Source organism: Pelodiscus sinensis, chromosome 21 (genome assembly GCF_049634645.1).
Source record: "Pelodiscus sinensis isolate JC-2024 chromosome 21, ASM4963464v1, whole genome shotgun sequence".
Classification (NCBI taxonomy): Eukaryota; Metazoa; Chordata; order Testudines; family Trionychidae; genus Pelodiscus; species Pelodiscus sinensis.
In genome coordinates, this window is record NC_134731.1 from 5040906 (window position 1) to 5061051 (window position 20146).

Below are 20146 nucleotides of genomic sequence, written 5' to 3' on the forward strand. Positions count from 1 at the left end.
ACTCTTTTGCGGAAGAGTTCTTGTGCAAAAACTCTTCCACAAGAGTGTCTACACTGCCATGTGCTTTGCGCAAGAGCATCCATGTCAGTATAGACGTTCTCTTGCGCAAGAAAGCTCTGATGGCTATTTTAACCATAGGGCTTTCTTGCGCAAGAAATTCATGTTGCTTGTCTACACCAGCCTCTTGCGCAAGAACAGTTGTGCAAAAGGTCTTTTTCCTGAGCGGGAACATCAGAGTTTGGCGCAAGAAGCCCTGATTTTATTCAGTAGAATGTCAGTTTACTTGCGCAAGAACATGCGGCCATTGTAGACAGGCAGCAAGTTTTTGTGCAAGAACAGCCGCTTTTGCGCAAGATCGCAACAGTGTAGACACAGCCAAGGGGGGTTGCTGTTACTTCTGTTAATGGTTGCAAAGTTACGTTTGGTTTTTGACTGGTCTGTGTATTTCATCATTTTCATTTTTCTCTTATGCTTAAATTTAATTCTGTTGTAGTGAGTTCTCAAATGCCTAATCTGTCATGGCTGGAATCATTATCCCTGTGGTAACTGCTGCTCCTTGAGTATCTGGCATGTTCCTGCAGCTCCTGAGAGAGGCAGAGCAGGGGGTCTCCACAGCCTGTCTGGACCTGCAGACACTGCTCCTGCAGCTCCCATTGATCAGTAACGGGAAACCGTGGCCAGTACAAGCTGTAGGCTCAGTGCCTGTAGATGAGGGACAGCACATGGCACCATGAAATCATTGCTGTACATGCCAGCTGCCTTCAGGAGTGGTGCGGGGCCAGGGCAGGAGTAAGCCTGCCTCAACCCCACTGCTCCACCACCCAGAAGCCATCTCCGTTAAGTGGTACCAAGCCAGAGGCTGCTTCCTGAACCCCTGTCCCAGCCCTGACCCCCCTTCTACACTCAAACTCCTGTCCCAAACACAAGTCCCCCTCACCCAAACTCCTTCCCAGAGTTTTCACCCTGAAACAACTCCTGTACCCCAACCTCCCACCCTGGGCTAAACCCAGAGCCCTTCCCACACTGTCGGTAGACAGGATACTGGGCTAGATGGACCTTTGGTCTGACCCAGTACAGCCGTTCTTATGTTCACACTCCAAACTCTTTGGTCCAAAACCAGAGCCTGCACCCAACCCTCTACCCCAGCCTGCTGGAAGTGAGTGAGAATGAGGGAGGAAGGGGAATGGAGTGAGCAGGGTGAGGCCTGGGAGAAGGGGTGGAGCAGAGATGGAGCCTTAAAGAAGGGGCGGGAAGGAAGTGGGGCAAGGGTATTTTGGGTTGAGGTAGATCTTACATTGAAAACGTGATCTTGTGGTTAAAAAGGTTGGAGAGCACTGAACTAAATGCAAGATAGTGGCTGAAATTAAGTGAAAAAATAAATGGGTGTATTTAACTAAAATCTCCAGCAAAGGGCATACTGTTTTGCCTCACCAAGAAAATTACTCTGATAATTTTGCTAAGGTAACACCGCAGGTGGAAATAAGACTGGACTGATACATTACTCGGCGCGCCTCTGCAGATGGCCCTGTGTGGCACAGCTTGTAGTGCACAGGTCAGGTAGGGTCCCACTAGCTCCTGCTGTAGGCTGGCACTGGTGGCCCAGCATGCCATAGTAAGCAGCAGGCAGGCAGGTGTGAAGGAGCCATCTGGGAGCATGCTGCAGGATGCGTGCACACTCCCAGCCAGGCTCCGAGGATGTGCCTATTCTGCTGTTCCTCTCTTGCTGGCCGCTGGGCAATGCATGTGCAAGTCCTGGCATGCACTGCTGCCCACAGCTCCTGGGAAGAAACCAGGGGAAGGGAGCGCCAGACCGGAGTCTCCCATGATACTGCCCATTTGCCTGCAGCAGTGCCCCTGCAGAGCTAGTCCACAGCTCCCTTGGCAGCAAACAGGAGCAATGGGGTAAAGATCGGTCAGGTAAGCTAATGCTGGCTCATGCTCTGCATACACACCAGCCCTCTGCCCTGATCTGACCTATATTCCTAGTCACTTTGGGTGGCCAATGGCATCTGCCTCAACTGTCCTATGGATGGGACCCTAGGAGCCAGGTCAGCCCGGGGATTACCTGGTGGGGGCCTGGCATGGGGCAGCAGCAGGGGTCAACCCCCCCCCGCCTACTCACTATGGAGATGGGTGCTGGAGTGAGCCAACAGTCTGTTCCACTCCACCGCCCATCTCCTAGCCTGCTGTGCTCCAGCTCCCAATAACAGAGTGGTTGGCTGGGGGTAGGGCTCTGGAGGCTGCTGTCCACCATACACGGGTATGGTTCCCGTACCAGTGCTGGGCATGGGCAGCCTATTCCTCCGCTTCTACTCTCCTCCCTCACAGGAGCCCAAACCACTCACAACCCGAGCCCCTGACCTCATCACCAGCTCAGGTGCTCAGATGGATGGGCAGTGTGATTGCTGTGCCCCAACCAAACCAAAGATCCCAGGGCCAGGCCAGCCCTGAGCTCCCCTGACTTCACCCCCAATTCCAGGTAAACTGTTGCTGATGTTTCCAAATACAGAAAACACTCTCCTACACATGCACATATCAAACATCCTTTTTGAACAATAATATAGACCTTGGGATGCTTCTACTGAAAGTCAAGCAAAACCACTGCCCCTCTGTTTTCCAAGGTAATAATTCAGACTCCCAAGTCAATTACCACAACATAGGAATCTGGTAATTGGTGAGCAAAGCCCAAGAGTAAAAGCTAAACTGTTATTATACAGTCATACAAGCTTAATACCAAACTACTAACCCTTGAACTCCTACTAATTCTGACACTTCCCTGCATCTGCAATGGGGGCAAGTCACGGTGAATGTCCAAGAAACAAAACTGGATTCATGCCTATCATATTATTTCTCAAAGAGCAGGCTATACTGCCTGTTATGGGAAGGGAGGGTAGGTGCCTATCCCACTCTACTCTCAAACAGTCCACCCACTATGTAGAGTCAAAATTCAACCCTTCCCAGAGCCTGGGTTTATTAAAAGAATGATGAAGACACTAAACCCAGTCTACACTAAGGTATTATATCAAAATAACCATCCTTACGTCAAATTTATAAGTGGAGCTTCCACACTACCAAACCCATTATTTTGAGATCTCTACTGCTTTCCTTGGAGAATAACACTAATTTTTAAATCGTTATTTTGAAATAGCATTAGTGTGGATGCTCCAGTGCCACAGTTTTAAAGTAACTACTCCCCAGAGTAATTCAAACTAATTACTCCCCAATGCTTCCTGGGGCTCAAAGTCGAGGTAGTACATCCACATTAACGGGACCTGTCTCAGACTAATTTCAAGGCTTCCCCGTAGTGGGGACACACGATTTTGATTTTGTAAGACTGGAAGTTAAGTCAAATTTAGTTACTTTGAAATAATTTCCTAGTGTAGATATGCCCTAATGTAGCCTAAACCTTTTCTCCACAACTAAGCACCAAGAAATCCACTCCTGTATTAAATCTCTCCAGTTGCAGAATGAGGTGTACTGAGGGAGTGGCTACTGCTGTGTGATGAGACAAGTCCTTACAATATGTAAGGAGAGTTAGGATTTCTCACATTTCATTTCTAAGTAAAGAATGAGTCTCTCAATTAGATGAATTTAGCAGGGGATGCTGGTATCCAGTAAAATCTCTTACTTACAGGTAATTTTCAGTTTAAAAATAAATAAAAAAAAATAGTTCCATTTACCCTTTCATGTAGAATGCTATATAGCGAACCAAAGTTAACTCTCTCATATACCAAACGAGTTTTTTCCAGATCATTGGACAGACAAACTGCCATCAACTGCAGCAAATGAGGATGACGAAGTTTACTGCAAAGCAGAAAAATCCTAATATCATCACACAATTAAGACATCGTATTAAAAGAGAAATAAATGTCTAGCCTCTTGGATATTGCTATCCATGTAGAATAAGCAAAACAGGCAGTAGGAAAACTGTTCATACAGACACACTGATGTTTTTACTGGTGACACTGTAAGAACGTGCAATTATATTTTCCAGGAGCTGGGCAGGAAAGTACTTCTAGGGATTGGGGGAGGGGAGGAATCCAGACTACTCCACATTTCACCTCCCACTGCACATTTCAGAAAAGATCAAGAAGGGAAAGAACAGTAGAACTCTAACAGCCAATTCCAGAGAAAGGAGTAACAATGATCTCTTATTTCCTGAGCCAATTATTAGCTAGGCCAACGTGACCTGTACTTTCTTGCAGGTACCAGAGATTCCCAAAGACCTGATATATTGCAAGCATTGTATATTCCTTCTTACCTGCTATATTCCTGTTCTGCTATTAAAAGATCAGCTAAACGTCGCTTACTGCAATTCTGATGTGGCTTAAGGCTGAGCTCCTTCACTGTAACTCTGCTGCTGCCCCACATTAAGCTACAAGAGGAGAGGAGACTCTTGTCACTCCATGTGTCCAATAGGTTCTTTGGTAACAGCATCCCTTACAAACAGTAGCAAAGCTTCCCCAGGTTACAAATCTGTCTCTTGCTGTTAGTAACATGCCAGTGTTTCAATAACCCTGGCAACAGGTTCACAGTTTCCTAGACAAGCAATAAATTCCCAGCTTGCCAAAGACTAGCTGCAGCGAGCCAGAGACATGTTTTGGGGAGAGAGGCAGAGGAGTGCAGCTAGACAAATCACATCCCCACTGTCCTAGGCAAAAACTCATGACACTATGAAGCATTCCTCACAGAGGCAATATTAACCCACTGGGAGACAGATTACATATGCTGGGAAGGAATAGCTCACCAACCCAGCTAACCCTCTGAACGCTCCTTTTCTGGCAGAATTGCTGCTGCAGCAGCAAAGGCAAAAAGGGATCTGCTTTGCACTTGCAACTCTCTAGTCAGCTCACTCAGGGTTTGAACAATTGAGTGTACATTCAGGTACACCCTGGAGCCTCAACTCATCCTAAATACAGTTTATGAGCCCCACCAAGAGGCCAATATTAGCCAATACATTTATTATTTTTAAACATTAATAGGACAAAATACGTACAAGTCTGGTTTAATGATTAATGTGGAAGGGAGGAGTGCTTGATAACCTCTCTACATATATAAAAAAGTTTTTCCTAACAGATGACAGAATGTTCCTGCCAGGTGACACAATGATGTCATCGCATCATCAGCGTCAAGAGGCTCTGTCAGTGAAGCAAAAGTGACCAGGAAGAGGGGGGTAGGCGGGTATAGTGAGCAGATGGTGCAGCCCAAGTAATCAGTAAGTATTAAAAGGAGGCAACAGAGACAAACCTCCAGTGGTAGGGAGATGAAATAAACTTAGGACTTTTCCATCCCCAGGTTCTATGATTACTGGGTATTTACGGGTATGTCTACTATGGATTTAAGAGTTTGACCGTTTAACCGATAAGCATCGATTTATCCGTTTCCATGACGGTTAAACTCCTCTGCAGGCTCTGCAGTATCATAGCCCACAGCATGGGGCATCTCTTCATAATCCTTCCCTCCCTAGTCTCACCAAACCAAACATGGTTAACCATGTAACTGCTAGGATTTTTAACAATTACAGTTTTTTTAAAACCTTTTTTACAACCCTAATGTCTACACTGAACTGTAAACCCAGGTCAATGGGACTCAGGGTTATAAACCTGGTATTTGCAAGCCTATACTTGAGTGTCCAGGCTGGATTTTAAACCTGTGTTTACAATTGCTGGACTTAGGTCTCACAAGTCATGCTAAGTAACATGTCCATATTACCCTATGCAGACCTTCTGACTCAGGTCTGTGGTTCGACCTGTGTCAAAATGACAAGGCTCGGACCTAAGTAACAGCAGGACCTGAACTCTGACCCACACTCCTAGCAGAGTCCTAGAATATGGGTCCTGAGTGCTTACTGACACAAGCAGATTCTATTTGTGTGTGGACAGAAGGGGACCTTGGGCTCAAACCTGAGTCAGAGCTCAGGCTTAGTGTGCTATATAACCATACCCTATGGAAAAAGGAAAAAATCCAGACAAGCCATCTGTTCCAGCAGTTTGCTGATGATGTGTATTAAACAACACATGACAACTGTTGAAGAGTCCACTCACTTTGTCATGATCATGTATGGTCCAGTGTGGAAAGAGAATGTTGGCTCATCATCTGCCTGAAACACTTCTTTATCTCCAATGATAGGTAGAGATGCCAGGTACCCAAGCTGTGTACTGCCTGTTAGATAAAACTGAGACAAAACCATACACTGTATAACACGGAGAAATATTCAGCAATTCGTGGGCTCTAGGCCCAGCTCTGCCACAGACCAACTGTGTGATCTTAGAGTGTTGTGAGAATCAGATAGGGTTTGTGAAAAATGTTTTGAAGCTAAAAAACTGTTTGTCTTAGTGCTATATATACACGCATCCACAAGGAAACATTAGCCAAAAACATAAAAAGTGGGACCATCCCAAACGGCCTTTAATTGGCTTAAAGCTTTTTTGTAAAAGGGATGCAAATTAGATGTATCGCAATTGCTAATGAAGCGGGGATTTAAATCTCCCCCACTTCATTAGCATAAAAATGGCTGCCGCTTTTTTTTGGCACGGAGCTTTGCCAGAAAAAAGCGCCAGACTAGACACAGATCTTTCGGAAAATAAAGCCTTTTCCGAAAGACACCTTATCTCTCTTAAAATAAGGGATAAGGAATCTTTCAGAAAAGGCTTTCATTTTCCAAAAGATCCATGTCTAGATTGGCGCTTTTTTCTGGCAAAGCTCCGTGCCGAAAAAAAGCGGCAGCCATTTTTATGCTAATGAAGCGGGAGAGATTTAAATCCCCGCTTCATCAGCAATTGCGATACGTCTAATTTGCATCCCTTTTACGAAAAAGGGATGCAATCTAGACGTAGCCCAACTGAGACCTAATCAGTGCAGAGTAATGGCTTCGCGTATCTTGCTCACAACACTCCTGTTAATGTATCCCAGAATCACATTTGCTTTTTTTGCAACAGTGTCAAGGACTCATATTTAGCTTGTGGTCCAATATGACCCCTATATTCCTTTCTGCGCTCTCCTTCCTAGATAGTCACTTCCCATTCTGTAAGTGTGAAACTGATTGTTCTTTCCTAAGTAGAGTTCTTTGCATTTGTCCTTATTAAATTTTATCCCATTTACCTCAGACCATGTCTCCAGTTTGTCCAGATCATTTTCAATTATGATCCTATCCTCCGAAGTACTTGCAACCCCTCCCAGATTGATAACATCTGCAAACTTAATAAGTGAACTCTCTATGCCATTACCTATCTAACGACTATAGGCAGAGCCCTGCATGGAAACAAAATTAATATCCGCCTCCACAAAAATGATCCACGGATATCTGCGGCTATAAAGTGGACAGCTGCAAATTTGTAGGGTTCTCAACACAAAATTTATATCCATGTCCACAAAAATGAGCCACAGATATCTGTATCCACAACATCTGCAGATGTGGCTAGCTGAAGATATAAAACGTATATAAAGTGGATATCTGTGGATTTGCAAGGCTCTAACTATAGGGTTGGGATTTCCATAATCATTTAGATCAGTCTCCATTTATTTTCCACCATTTAGTGAACAATAAGAAATATCTAGCAGAGCCTGAAAACAATACATGTGAGGCCATGTTTGGATTTAAATAGAAACAATGTGATTCTAATTGTGTTCAACAAATAAAAAGATATCAAACAGTGTGGAGTCCATGGTCTCTAATGTCTTACCTTCCCAAACCCAAAACTGTAGATGTTTCTTAATGAATTCGCTCCACCTTTTAGAAGTTTAGCCAGAGCACTGTCAGCAGTTCTAAATGTCAAAACATAGAAGCATAGCTACATGTAGATTACTAATGAAGGTCATGGTTGTTTGAAAGGTTACATTCCATAGAAAGAAAGAAAGAAAGAAAGAAAGAAAGAAAGAAAGAAAGAAAGAAAGAAAGAAAGAAAGAAAGAAAGAAAGAAAGAAAGAAAGAAAGAAAGAAAGAAAGAAAGAAAGAAAGAAAGAAAGAAAGAAAGAAACTGCAGCAAATCCATTTCAAATTCTTCACTTGATATTTGATTTGGCCTTGGTCAAAAATAATGAGATTGCTACGACTCCCACATTGACACCACCCTCAGCACCCACTAGCACTGAAAGGAATCTCACAAGCATAGCAATGGCAACCCTATAGCATGCTGAAACATGAAGAATTATTTTTTTTAAGTAGACATATTTTACCAACTTGATTTTGACATGCAACTATTGTCTTGTATATGATTTTGTGTAAAGCTGGTGTATAGAAATGCAAATATGAAGACATCTTGAATTCACCTCAAATCTTTCCATGACAGTATTTAACTTAACAGAAAGATATTTCCCATTAGACACATCAGATTTACCAGTAAAAAATGTAAAACTGTTACAGATACATCCTCTAAAGATTGGCAGTGACTTACAGATAAAGAAAATAGATGGATTTAATTGTATGTAGTACCAGATATCTTAACATTAATAAAATACTGATCTGTATCTGATTTATTCAGTGAAACGTTCCCTTTTAAATTAAGAAAAATGTGTAAGTTACTACAAACCATTTGACCCTACTGTAGAAAGAAAAAATTGGTACTAATGACCACATATAAAGATGAGCAATCCTGATAAGTTAGGATGGCTAAAAAGCAGATTTGGTTTTAAAAAAGATATTGTCAAAAAGAAAGACAACAAAAAGTAAAACACATGATAAAGTTTCAGTATACTTAAGTATAAGATGAAACTTCACTATGAAGTTAAGTTCTTACCCTTGAGAAATGCCACCAAACAGAGATGGGGTGCAGACAAGTACTTTTGATGAACCAACCTTCCTAAGTAAATCAGAAGGGAAATTCTGAATTGCAGCTTGCATGTGTGATGCACAACGCCGTATAAATTCTAACATCTGAAAAACATTAAGCATTCAAAAAATACTAGGTTATAAATGTTCCTATTTTAACTTATTAGAGCAGGATCATGAAGGATCTCTGTTTACTGCCCATAAATGATCGAAAGTTATTATGCAGATGTCAATCAAAATTCAGCACATTTACAAAGAAGCTGCATCCACTGTGTACATATATATTTAAAGAAAAATCAATTGTCTGAATATGTAAATAAAATCAAACCTCAAGCCCTGCAGATGACAGCACCAATGTCAATAAGAATTCCCAAAGTAAAAATGATAAAACTACTGGATTCCAGCACAATTAATAATCTACTATATATTTAAGAGAATTTGTGCATCTGTCTGTCAGTGGCTGTGTCTACATTGGCAAGATCTTGCCGCCTGTCTACACTGGCCGTGAGTATGTGCACAAGAACACTGACTCTGTAATGTACAAAATCAGTGGTTCTTGCGCAAATACTCTGATGCTCCCGCTCAGGGATAAGCCCTCTTGCGCAAGTATTCTTGCGCAAGATGGTCAGTGTAGACAGCAACATTAATTTCTTGCACAAGAAAGCCCGATGGTTAAAATGGCCATCGGAGCTTTCTTGCGCAAGAGAGCATCTACACTGGCACGGATGCTTTTGCGCAAAGGCACATGCCAGTATAGACGCTCTCTTGCACAAATACTTTTAACAGAAAAACTTTTCCGTTAAAAGTATTTGCGCAAAATCATGCCAGTGTAGACGCAGCCCTTGTATCTGTCTCCCACGGTAAGTCCGTTTCTTCAAGAACTATTCCTAAACAGTAAGAGGTAAGAGCACCAAATTTGCTATGCAGCTTCCTCTTATAACTTAAAGCAAGATCAGAGTTTGGCTGTGCCAGGAAAATGGGATGTGCCTGGAATGCGACTGTTTCTCATAAAACGCTAAGGGAGGGGTCTGCTAGAGGGACACTTATACTGCAGAATGACCACAGGGAGGTGGGCACACCTGTAAGATAGTGGCAGGCTGGGGTAGGGGCTCTGGATGTTGCTGCCAATGGCCACACCTAAGGCTCCTATGCTGGTGCTGGGCATGATTGGTCCCCCTTCCTGGCTGACCTACATGCCCCAAACCAGAACCCAAAGCACTCACCCCTGGCCATTAGCCCCATTGCTGGACACGAGGGGAGCCTGGGTGGGCCCACCAGCCAGGCACCATAGATCCGCCACTATGATGGCCCCGGGGAGCCACTGCCGACCAGGCACCACAGCCCCTGCAGCTTCAGGTAGCTCAGGGGAGCTGCCACTAACTGTCCACAGCAGCCCTGGGAAACCATGAACCACCCAGGCACCATGGCCCCCACTGCCACGGGTGGCCTCTCAGAGACCCCCCACAAACCTCCCAGCCCCCTGTCCTTACTCCTGCACCCACTCCATCCTCTGCCCTGAGCTCCTACAAGGACCCAAGCAAGTCCAGGTAAATTCTCTAGTAAAGGAACAATCTTTCTTGAATTACTGAGACTAGGTCTCTCAGTAAAATATGCACAATGAAAGACAAATGATCTCATACCAAGACACAATAATTTTGAATCAACAGCTTTCTTATAACATTTTGTTCCAGTAATAAATAAGTAATATTTATTCCAGAATGTTTATAGTTCTGGAACTTCATCCTGCAAACACTTACACACGTATGCTATCACATACATGAGTAGCTGCAGCTCCAATAGAACTATTCATGGAATATGCAAGGGATTGCAAGATCAGGGCCTATTGCTGCAGTTCTCATCTCTGCACATTTTCACATTATAGCTCTGATCTTATAGCCTGCTTGTAAGTACAGGCAGATTTCTGCCACTATGTAGAGTCCCACTGAAATCACTGAGCTTTCATGATTAAGATCTCAGAATATAATCTCAGCCGGAAAGTAACACAAAGCAATTCATTCAACATTATCTTAAAAAACATGTTTCCTGGGTATGGAATTTTTGTTCCCAGACACAATTTCCAAGATCAAACTATGAAGTGTACATATATGTGTACCTGAGCACTACTTTCCTTGCCAGCTGACATAGCCCAGTACTGTGGATTTCTTCCATTTTTATCATGTACTCGCAGATCACCTCCTGCGTCCAACAACTTACTGAGAATCCATTGATTTCCTGAGAATGCTGCAGCATGTACTGGGGTGCTGCCATCATAACAGCGGCTGAGGAATATTAGAACAGAAGCATTTCAAACTACCTTTCTATGTTAGAACAAAAAAACCCAACTACCCTAATCTTGCCAAAGGGGATTAAATGTATGGAGTGAGAATTGTGTGGCCTTTTATTGTCACCCCAGGCACTGGAAAATTGCAGGCAGGAAAATCGCATCCTTTTCTTAATACGCTTTTCTGCACTTTTCGTCTACGTCTACACTGGCATGATTTTCCGGAAATGCTTTTAACAGAAAAGCGTCCGTGGCCAATATAGACACACTTTTCCGCAAAAAAGCCCTGATCGCCATTTTCGCGATCAGGGCTTTTTTGCGGAAAACACTACTCTGCTGTCTACACTGGCCCTTTTCTGGAACAGTTTTCCGGAAAAAGACTTTTGCCCAAACGGGAGCAGCATAGTTTTTCCGAAAAAGCACTGATGATTTTACATTAGATCGTCAGTGCTTTTCCGGAAATTCAAGCGGCCAGTGTAGACAGCTGGCAAGTTTTTCCGGAAAAGCGGCTGATTTTCCGGAATAACTTGCCAGTGTAGACACAGCCCTCCTGTTTTCTGCAGAAAACAAGCTTTGCCTTTTTACTCTCATTGGGAAGGTGCTTCTGAAGCTATGATTAATGTTTAGCATTTTCAAACTTCCAGTTAGGTTTTATGCTATTCTGCTGATCCAGCCTAGTAAAAAAACTGTCTCTTGAGGGACAAACAAAAACATTAGCAAAAGTTGTGAACAGTATTCCCTTCTGCCATTCACTTCAACCAGGCATTTACCTCAAGACCGAGTTGGAAACAGAGCCCTAGTCTACACTTAAAACAGATTGAACTATGTATGTCCCCAGGTATGTTGGTAGTTACACATACCTAACTCTGATCAAGGAGGTGGAGTACCTTCATCGACATAGTGCAGACAGGGGCGACATGTGGGGAGGGGCACAGTGAGTACATGCCCTCCAAAAGTCATGGGCAGGAGGGGCAAAAAGCCCACCAGCAGTTGGCAGGGCCAGAGTGCCCAGGCATCCAACGGCACTAGCGGAGAGGCCTGGCACCCACAGCAGGAATCAGAGCCCCCGCACTCACTGGCAGCGACAGGGGGAAGCAGCACGGAAGTGGAATGACATGGCCAGGGGAGCAGAATGAGCTGTGGCTACGATGCTCCACTTCCTCTGCCACTGAGTGCGGAAGAGAGCTGGATCTCCACCCCAGCTTGGGGAAGGGGTAAGATGGGGGCAAAGCAAGGGTGGGAAAGGGGAGGGATGGGGACAGAGTAGGTGAGAGGCAGGGCCTGAGGTGGAGGCAGGTTGTCTGGGCCCTTCCCTGGGCTGGGACGGGGTCATGTAAAACCCATGTGTCCCCTGAGTGCAGGTACTTCCTACCATTGATATAGGAAACTTCTCCACTAAGGGACTGCAGTGGCAAACCTGCAGCTGTGCCACTGCAGCATCAAGTTCAACAATTCACAACCTTCCCCGAGGTATTTCCTAGGTGGAGTTCTTTGCCTGTTCTCTAAAACACTTTATTTGCTTTCAGTGGAAGGTACCTGAGCCTAGATTTCTACAGGTATTTAGGCTTTTCTCTGCTAAGCACCGCAATATCCAAATCACTTTGACCGTGTCTACATTGCTGCAATGTCACAGCATAGATCACAGGTTTTCAAACTGTGGTTCGGGATCCCAAAGTGGGTCTTAACCCCATTTTAATGGGGTTGCCAAGGCTGGTGTAGACTTGCTGGGGCCCCAGGTCAAAGCCAATGGCTGCACCGTGGTACCCAAGACCAAAGCCAAAGGCAAAGCCCAGCTACCCTGGGCTATGTCTAGACTGCAAGCCTCTTTCGAAAGAGCCTCTTTCGAAAGAGAGCGTCTAGACTGCACGCGGAATTTCGAAAAAGCAAGCCGCTTTTTCGAAAGAAAGCACCCAGTGAGTCTGGATGCTCTCTTTCTAAAAAGCCTGTTTGCTTTCAAGAACGCCTTCTTTCGAAAGAGCACTTTCGAAAGAAGGCGTTCTTATTCGTGGAATTAGGTTTACCACCGTCGAAAGAAAAGCCGCATTCTTTCGATTTAATTTCGAAAGAACGCGGCTGCAGTCTAGACGCAGGTGAAGTTTTTTCGGAAAAAGGCTACTTTTCCCGAAAAAACCCCTGAGTCTGGACACAGCCCTGGAGGCAGGGCTCAGGTTTTGGCTTCAGCCATAGGTGCTGGGACTCAGGTTATAGGTCTCTGGCACAGGATTGAAGGTCTTGGGCTTTGGCCACTCTCACCCAGGATGGTAGGGATTGGGTGGGGTGAAGTTTCAGTTTCTGCTAATGGTTTGTGTAGTAATTTTTGCTGTCAGAAGGAGGCCACAGTACAATGAAGTTTGAGAACTGCTGCAGATGCTTCCTACAAGGATGTAAGGTGTTTGTCTATTACTGTAGGTAATCCACCTGACAGGCAACTTAGTTGACAGGAGACACACCTACACCACGTGAGGTCACTATTGCTATGGCACTATTTTTCACACATCTGAGCATCATATCTCTATGTCAACCTAATGTTTAAGTATAGACTAGGCCATGAGCCATGCAACACTAAGCAGAGCAAAGACTAAATACTTTATAAAAAAAATCAGGGCCCTGGGTTTTTTTCTTTCCCCATCAGCTCTGTAACAAGTACAGTTGGATGAAGGTTATTTCTCTCTTTCATCTGCTCACTGACCGTTACTAAATAAAATCTTGTGTATGACAATAAGTTGATGTTGTAACAAACTTAAGTTTGTTTCAATTTAAGGATGTAATTCTGCCTCTGATACTTAACTGATTTGGGTCTGATCCATACTCCAAGAGCACATCTACTAATTTACCAAGTCCTAGCAATGCAGCAGTAAACAAAGCGGTCTGGCCCAAGGAATTAGTTGTGTCAACACAAATACCTGCAAAGGATAAATAAATAAGTAATCACGCCTCTTCTGACTATACAATCTCAAACACATCCCCTTTATCACGCTTTAATTTCTTCAGACATAAATATATATATATACAGGGCTCGCCAAGTGGCGGCGAGCCCCACTCACAAGCCGCGCAGTTCCGCACGCTGCGCATGCGCTTACCGCTGTGCCAGCTTGTAGTCTACTGGCCACGGGCGAGTAGATTACACTAATTGTCAAGCCCTGTATATATATATATATATATATATATAAGATTTATGTGTCTGTCTGTGAGTATGTCCATCAGTCTGTCTGCGAGTCTGTTTGTTAAGAACTCCTCCTAAATGGTAAGACTAGGACCACCAAATTTGGTATGTAGCTTCCTCTCGTCAGAATTTAAAGCAACATCTGGGATGTGCCTGGAACTCAATTGGAAAGAGAGGGGACTGATTGGAGGGACAGTTATACTGCAGAGTGACCACAGCGGGAAGCTTCACAAGGAAGACAGTGGCCAGCTGGAGCTTACCATCTTCTGGCCACTGGCCCAGGTAAGTGGCCACCCTATCTCAAACCCCTCTGCCCCCGGCCCTTGGCTGCAGCGCTGGACCAGGGGGAAGAAAGTCCCACCAGCTCCACCGCCACACCTCCCCACTTCCTCGGAGCACCGCCAAGGCCAGGCAGCACAGGCCAACCCAAGAAACCACAACCTCCCACACCCCAGCACCACCGGACTGCCCAGCGTGCCCACCCCCTGGCCAGACTGTACAGCCCCCCCTCCCAACCTGAACCAGGACCTGGGAGCACCATCAGGGCTGGCCTGCACAGCCCTCCCACTCCATTCCCTGAACTGAGCCCAGAGAGCACCAGCCTGTGCCACCCTATCCCCCTCGGTCCCCCAGGAGTGCTGGCCTGAGCAGCCCCCTCTTCAGTACCATGGACCAGGACCAGGAAGTGCCAACAGGGCCAGCCTGTGTGTCCTCCCCCATCCAGGGACTGGAGAGTGCCAGTAAGGCAGGCCTGTGCAGCTCCCCCCGTCCTCACAGCTTGGCCCCCAGGGAGAATCTGGTGGGCAGGGTGTGCAGCCCTCCACCCAACCCAGAGAGAAGCCAGAAGGCAGGGTACACAGTCCCCACCATCCAGAGAGAAGCTGTCAGCCATTCCCATTCCTTGCCCTGAACTCCTCCTCAGCCCGTTACCCTAATTCCTGCACCCCATACAACCCTATCCTCTACCCCTAAACTCCCCACATTCCCAAGGCCCTGCCCTGACTCCTGTATCCCCAAAACTGCCAGTCCCCTGCCCTAAAGGAACTGGCCAACCCAGATAAGCCTTTTATGTCACAGTGAAAGGTGCAAGATAAAGAAAGAATGCAGTTCAGCTGGGAAGAGTAGGTGAGAGGAAACATTTCTCCTGGTTTTCCTACGGTGGGGAAAACTGCAGAAGCAGACCTGATCTTGCTACCATTACTGAGCCTAGAAGTCAAGAGACAGTAATTCTGATATACTGTCTGGACATCACATATTGCCCAATGGCTGTGTCTAGACTGGCAAGTTTTTCCGCAAAAGCACCTGCTTTTGCGGAAAAACTTGACAGCTGTCTACACTGGCCGCTTGAATTTCCGCAAGAGCACTGACGATCTCATGTAAGATTGTCAGTGTTCTTGCGGAAATACTATGCTGAGGGGACAATGTCAGCCCTATGGCTACAGCTAGACTGGCATGATTTTCCGCAAATGCTTTTAATGGAAAAGTTTTTCCATTAAAAGCATTTGTGGAAAAGAGCGTCTAGATTGGCACGGACGCTTTTCCGCAAAAGCACTTTTTGCGGAAAAGCGTCCGTGGCCAATCTAGACGTGCTTTTCCGCAAAAAAGCCCTGATTGACATTTTTACGATCAGGGCTTTTTTGCGGAAAACAAATCTGAGCTGTCTACACTAGCGCTTTTGCGCAAAAGTTTTGCGCAAAAGGACTTTTGCCTGAACGGGAGCAGCATAATATTTCCGCAAGAACACTGACAATCATACATGAGATCGTCAGTGCTTTTACGGAAATTCAAGTGGCCAGTGTAGACAGCTGGCAAGTTGTTTCAGAAGAAAAAATAAGGAACATACCAACCAGAGCAGTCCAAGAAAAACCAGAGGTTTCCGCAAACAAACAAACACTGAAATAAAGAAATTTCACTAGCAAACACAAACTATAAGCAGCTCTCTTTAATACATATCTTTTTTTAAACTTTTGATAAGAGCTAACCACTCAGCCTATGTTTTCTCCCTCCAACTTCCCAAAAGGGAAGAAAGAACAGTCATTAATAACAGACAGCAGCTGCATTAAAGCAACACCGCCTACTCAATTCGTGCTCAGAAGAGAACACTTTCACTCCACCTCATAGATAGCAAGACCAACCACTTTCAACTGCACTGCTCTAGTTACAAACTATAGAAATGATCCCTGAAAGTATAGCCTTCACAACACCAACACCCACCCACACACACCCACCCACACACACACAAACTTTCTTATCATGGCGCTTATTCTCATGCAACACCTCGGAAACTATGGAATAGAAATCCTAACGCAAGTGCCCGTCCCATTCAAGCACAGTCCAGCTTCTTTTAGAACTCTGCATGTTAGAAATATGTTCATGTCGATATTTACAAACACACGCCTCCTGATTAGCATGAGCAGCGCCTGGCAGCCAATCAAACTTTCCTGCTTTTACTTCCTGAAACTGCGGCCCCTCTCACAGGCTCCTTATATCACATGACAGTTGCTGGACGCAGAGGATACTGACAGGTCAGGCTTTTTTAGCAATTTCTGCAGCTTGTTTCTCCCGCTTACTCTCCATCTGCTCTGAAAGCTTTTGCATGATGATGGCGGTTTCATGTTACTGGTAGCACTGCACTAAATAAGTGGCTCTCTACTTTACAGTCATCTGTACCCCTTTCTGTTGTCTGATTTATCTTGTATACCACCAAGTTTCACCTAACTTAAAAACTACTTACTTGCAAAATCAGACATAAAATCGAAGTGTCAAAACTCTGCTAGCTCTTACTGAGAAATTGTTTACTTTTTTCTTTTTTACCACCCCCCTCCCCCAAAATAAATCACTTTAAATATAAACATTGTGCTTACACTTCAATATAGAGCACAAGAACAGAAGAATGGCCATACTGGGTCAGACCAAAGGGCCGTCCAGCCCAGTATCCTGTCTGCTGACAGTGGCCAATGCCAGGTACCCCAGAGGGAGTGAATCGAACAGGTAATGATCAAGCAATCTCTTTTCTGCCATCTATCTCCACCCTCTGACAAACAGAGGCTAGGGACACCATTCTTCACCCATCCTGGCTAATAGCCGTTAATGGACTTAACCTCCATGAATTTATCTAGTTCTCTTTTACACCCTGTTATAGTCTTAGCCTTCACAGCCTCCTCAGGCAAGGAGTTCCACAGGCTGACTGTGCGCTGTGTGAAGAACTTCCTTTTATTTGTTTTAAACCTGCTGCCCATTGATTTCATTTGGTGGCCCCTAGTTCTTATATTATGGGAGCAAGTAAACAACTTTTCCTTATTCACTTTCTCCACACCACTCATCAGGGCTGGCTTTAGGAAGTGTGGGGCTCAATTCAAATCGTTTTGGCGCCCCCCCCCCCCAGGATTTTTTGGTGAGAAAAAACAAACAAACAAACACCACACCCAACAAACCACAACCACACAAAAATATCACATCAGAAGTAGATCTGATCAAAATGTATATCAATATAGTTAAACATTTTAAACAAATGCCATCCTTTTTTATGCACAATTTTACATAAAATTAAATCAGTTGCCTTAAGTGTAGGTCAAATATTTTCAATTGCAAACTATCCAATCTTTTCAATAAAGTTTAAACTTTGATTTTTAAAAAGTTACCAGAGAGCATTTCAGTTTTCTGTTACATTGATTTGCTTTTTAAATAGCAAAAAATGGAGTCTTTGTTAAGAAAGTGTCAGTTCTGTGGTCAAATCCCAGTCCTTAGTAATTTCAACACCAATGATTTCACTAGGTAATATGGTACCGCACCACCACTGCCTCCTTTGCATTGCCCTTCAACACACTGCCTGCATGTTGAGTCCAAGGTCAGTCTACACAAGATTTTATCAATGTTTTTTGCTCAAGCGATCACTGAGACAAGACAAGGACTCTCAATTGATTCTAGTCAGCTCTGCCTTTAAACACTGGGGCTGTGTCTAGACTGGACAATTTTTCCGGAAAATCAGCCACTTTTCCGGAAAAACTTGCCAGCTGTCTACACTGGCCGCTTGAATTTCCGCAAAAGCACTGACAATCTCATGTAAGATTGTCAGTGTTCTTGCGGAAATACTATGCTGCTTCCGCTCGGGAAAAAGTCCTTTTGCGCAAAACTTTTGTGCAAAAGGGCCAGTGTAGACAGCTCAGATTTGTTTTCCGCAAAAAAGCCCCGATCGCGAAAATGGCGATCGGGGCTTTTTTGCGGAAAAGCGCCTCTAGATTGGCACGGACGCTTTTCCGCAAAAAGTGCTTTTGCGGAAAAGTGTCCATGCCAATCTAGGCGCTCTGTTCCGAAAATGCTTTTAACGGAAAACTTTTCCATTAAAAGCATTTCCAGAAAATCATGCCAGTCTAGACGTAGCCTATGGCCACGAGGAGTAACGGTAGTTCGGAATAGGAAGCCTAGTCCGAACTACCTAGTCCGCACAGAGTCCGCACTAGCGGACATTTAAAAATGGCGGCGCCCGGCAATATGCAAATGAAGCCCGGGAAATTCAAATCCCGGGCTTCATTTGCAACTCCGGTTGCCTACATTACCACCCTAGTTCGAACTAGGGTGGTAGTGTAGACATATCCTAAAAGAGTATCATAAGGAAGAGGAAGAAAAATTGTTCTGCTTGGCCTCTGAGGTTAGGATGAGAAGCAATGGGCTTAAATTGCAGCAAGGGAGGTTTAGGTTGGACAGTGGGAAAAACTTCCTGCCTGTCAGGGTGGTTAAACACTGGAATAAATTGCCTAGTGATATTGTGGAATCTCCATCACTGGAGATATTTAAGACCAGGTTAGACAGACACCTGTCAGGAATGAGCTAGGGCAACTCAAATTTGGAAGACCCAGGGGCCACACTGATACTTACAGAACATGCTGAGGGTCTCAACTTAAGTGTGGTTGCACATGCAAGCAAATATATACAAATAGCTTCTCTCACACTGACAGGCACGAATACAAAGATTAAGACAAGACTACCCAACACACAGGCCCCATTTAAGTCAGTTCTGCTGATATTAATAAAATGCAATATTTACCTGATTTCTACCCATGGGACAGCACTTTTCATGAGCAATGACAGTCCAAGAATTTAACTACTAAAACACATATAAACCGAAGAGCTGACTACTTTTTTGTTTTGACTCCCACTTGCCGGCCACGTGTTGATCCCCACTTAAACCCAAACTGCACCGTGGGGCGCAAACAAACTGGCTGTGGGCAGCATACCAAGTTATTAATAAATATTTTATAAACCTTTACCTTTTCTCTCTGCTGCCATGTCTCCTCTCCTTGCTCCATCATCTCCCCTGGTGCATGCTGCCCCCCAACTCCTTACCCTCCTCTGCTGTCCTGACTCCTGCCCTTCTCACTGCCCTCAGCCCTCCTGTGACCTGCCCCCCTCCACCAGCCGTTCTCTCCCCCCTGTGCCCACTCCTCCAGTAGCCCCACTCTGATCATGTGAGCTACTCCTCTTCTAATACCTTTCTCTACACACCTGCCCTGCCTCTCTTCTCTGGTGCTGGTCCCTCCCCTGAATGCATCTGCCCTTCAGCGTCACCCCAGAATCCCCTGGCACCTGCACCTTCCCTTAGCCCTGCACCCTCCTGATGCCTTCCCCTTCTCTTACTGCCCCTGCCCTCTTTTTCCCTGATGCCCACCCCTCACCACTCTCTGCCCCGTTCCCCTCTGTGCCCTCACACATGACTTGCTCCATCCCTACCTTTCTCATGCCCACCCCTTCTTTCAAGCCTTCTCCCAGCTCCTCTCCCTCCAACCCCCAATGCCCTTCATCAACACAACTGAAATTTGGAGATAACTGCATTTTTAAGTTTTACAGCACTTTATTATTTTTGTACTTTCTACACCCAAAAATTTCATCATGCATCCAGCTACGATTAAGTTGTTTAAACAAATGTGATGCAATGGTA

At 44.9% G+C, this 20146-nt stretch overlaps 1 protein-coding gene and 1 non-coding gene across 7 annotated transcripts in view; both read right to left on the minus strand.

The window, feature by feature from the left end:
• The window catches only part of TEX14 (testis expressed 14, intercellular bridge forming factor), a 93876-nt gene that overhangs the window by 50502 nt on the left and 23228 nt on the right, over positions 1-20146 (minus strand). For 5 of the 6 annotated variants that reach the window (XR_012897039.1, XR_012897040.1, XM_075904674.1 and 2 more), the window contains 7 exons: positions 13837-13951; positions 10881-11046; positions 8736-8872; positions 7683-7764; positions 6045-6175; positions 4262-4375; positions 3681-3804 (listed from right to left, as the gene is read on the minus strand). Coding sequence is in view for 4 of the 6 variants with exons in the window: in XM_075904674.1 (XP_075760789.1) it covers positions 3681-3804; positions 4262-4375; positions 6045-6175; positions 7683-7764; positions 8736-8872; positions 10881-11046; positions 13837-13951 (869 nt within the window). In the remaining 2 variants the exon portion in view is untranslated. The remainder of the gene's footprint in view (positions 1-3680; positions 3805-4261; positions 4376-6044; positions 6176-7682; positions 7765-8735; positions 8873-10880; positions 11047-13836; positions 13952-20146) is intronic. The other variant, XM_075904676.1, reaches the window with a different exon arrangement.
• On the minus strand, positions 16192-16407 carry LOC112543979 (small nucleolar RNA U3). Its single transcript, XR_003087274.2, has one exon. It is a non-coding gene; the product is annotated as a small nucleolar RNA U3 (small nucleolar RNA).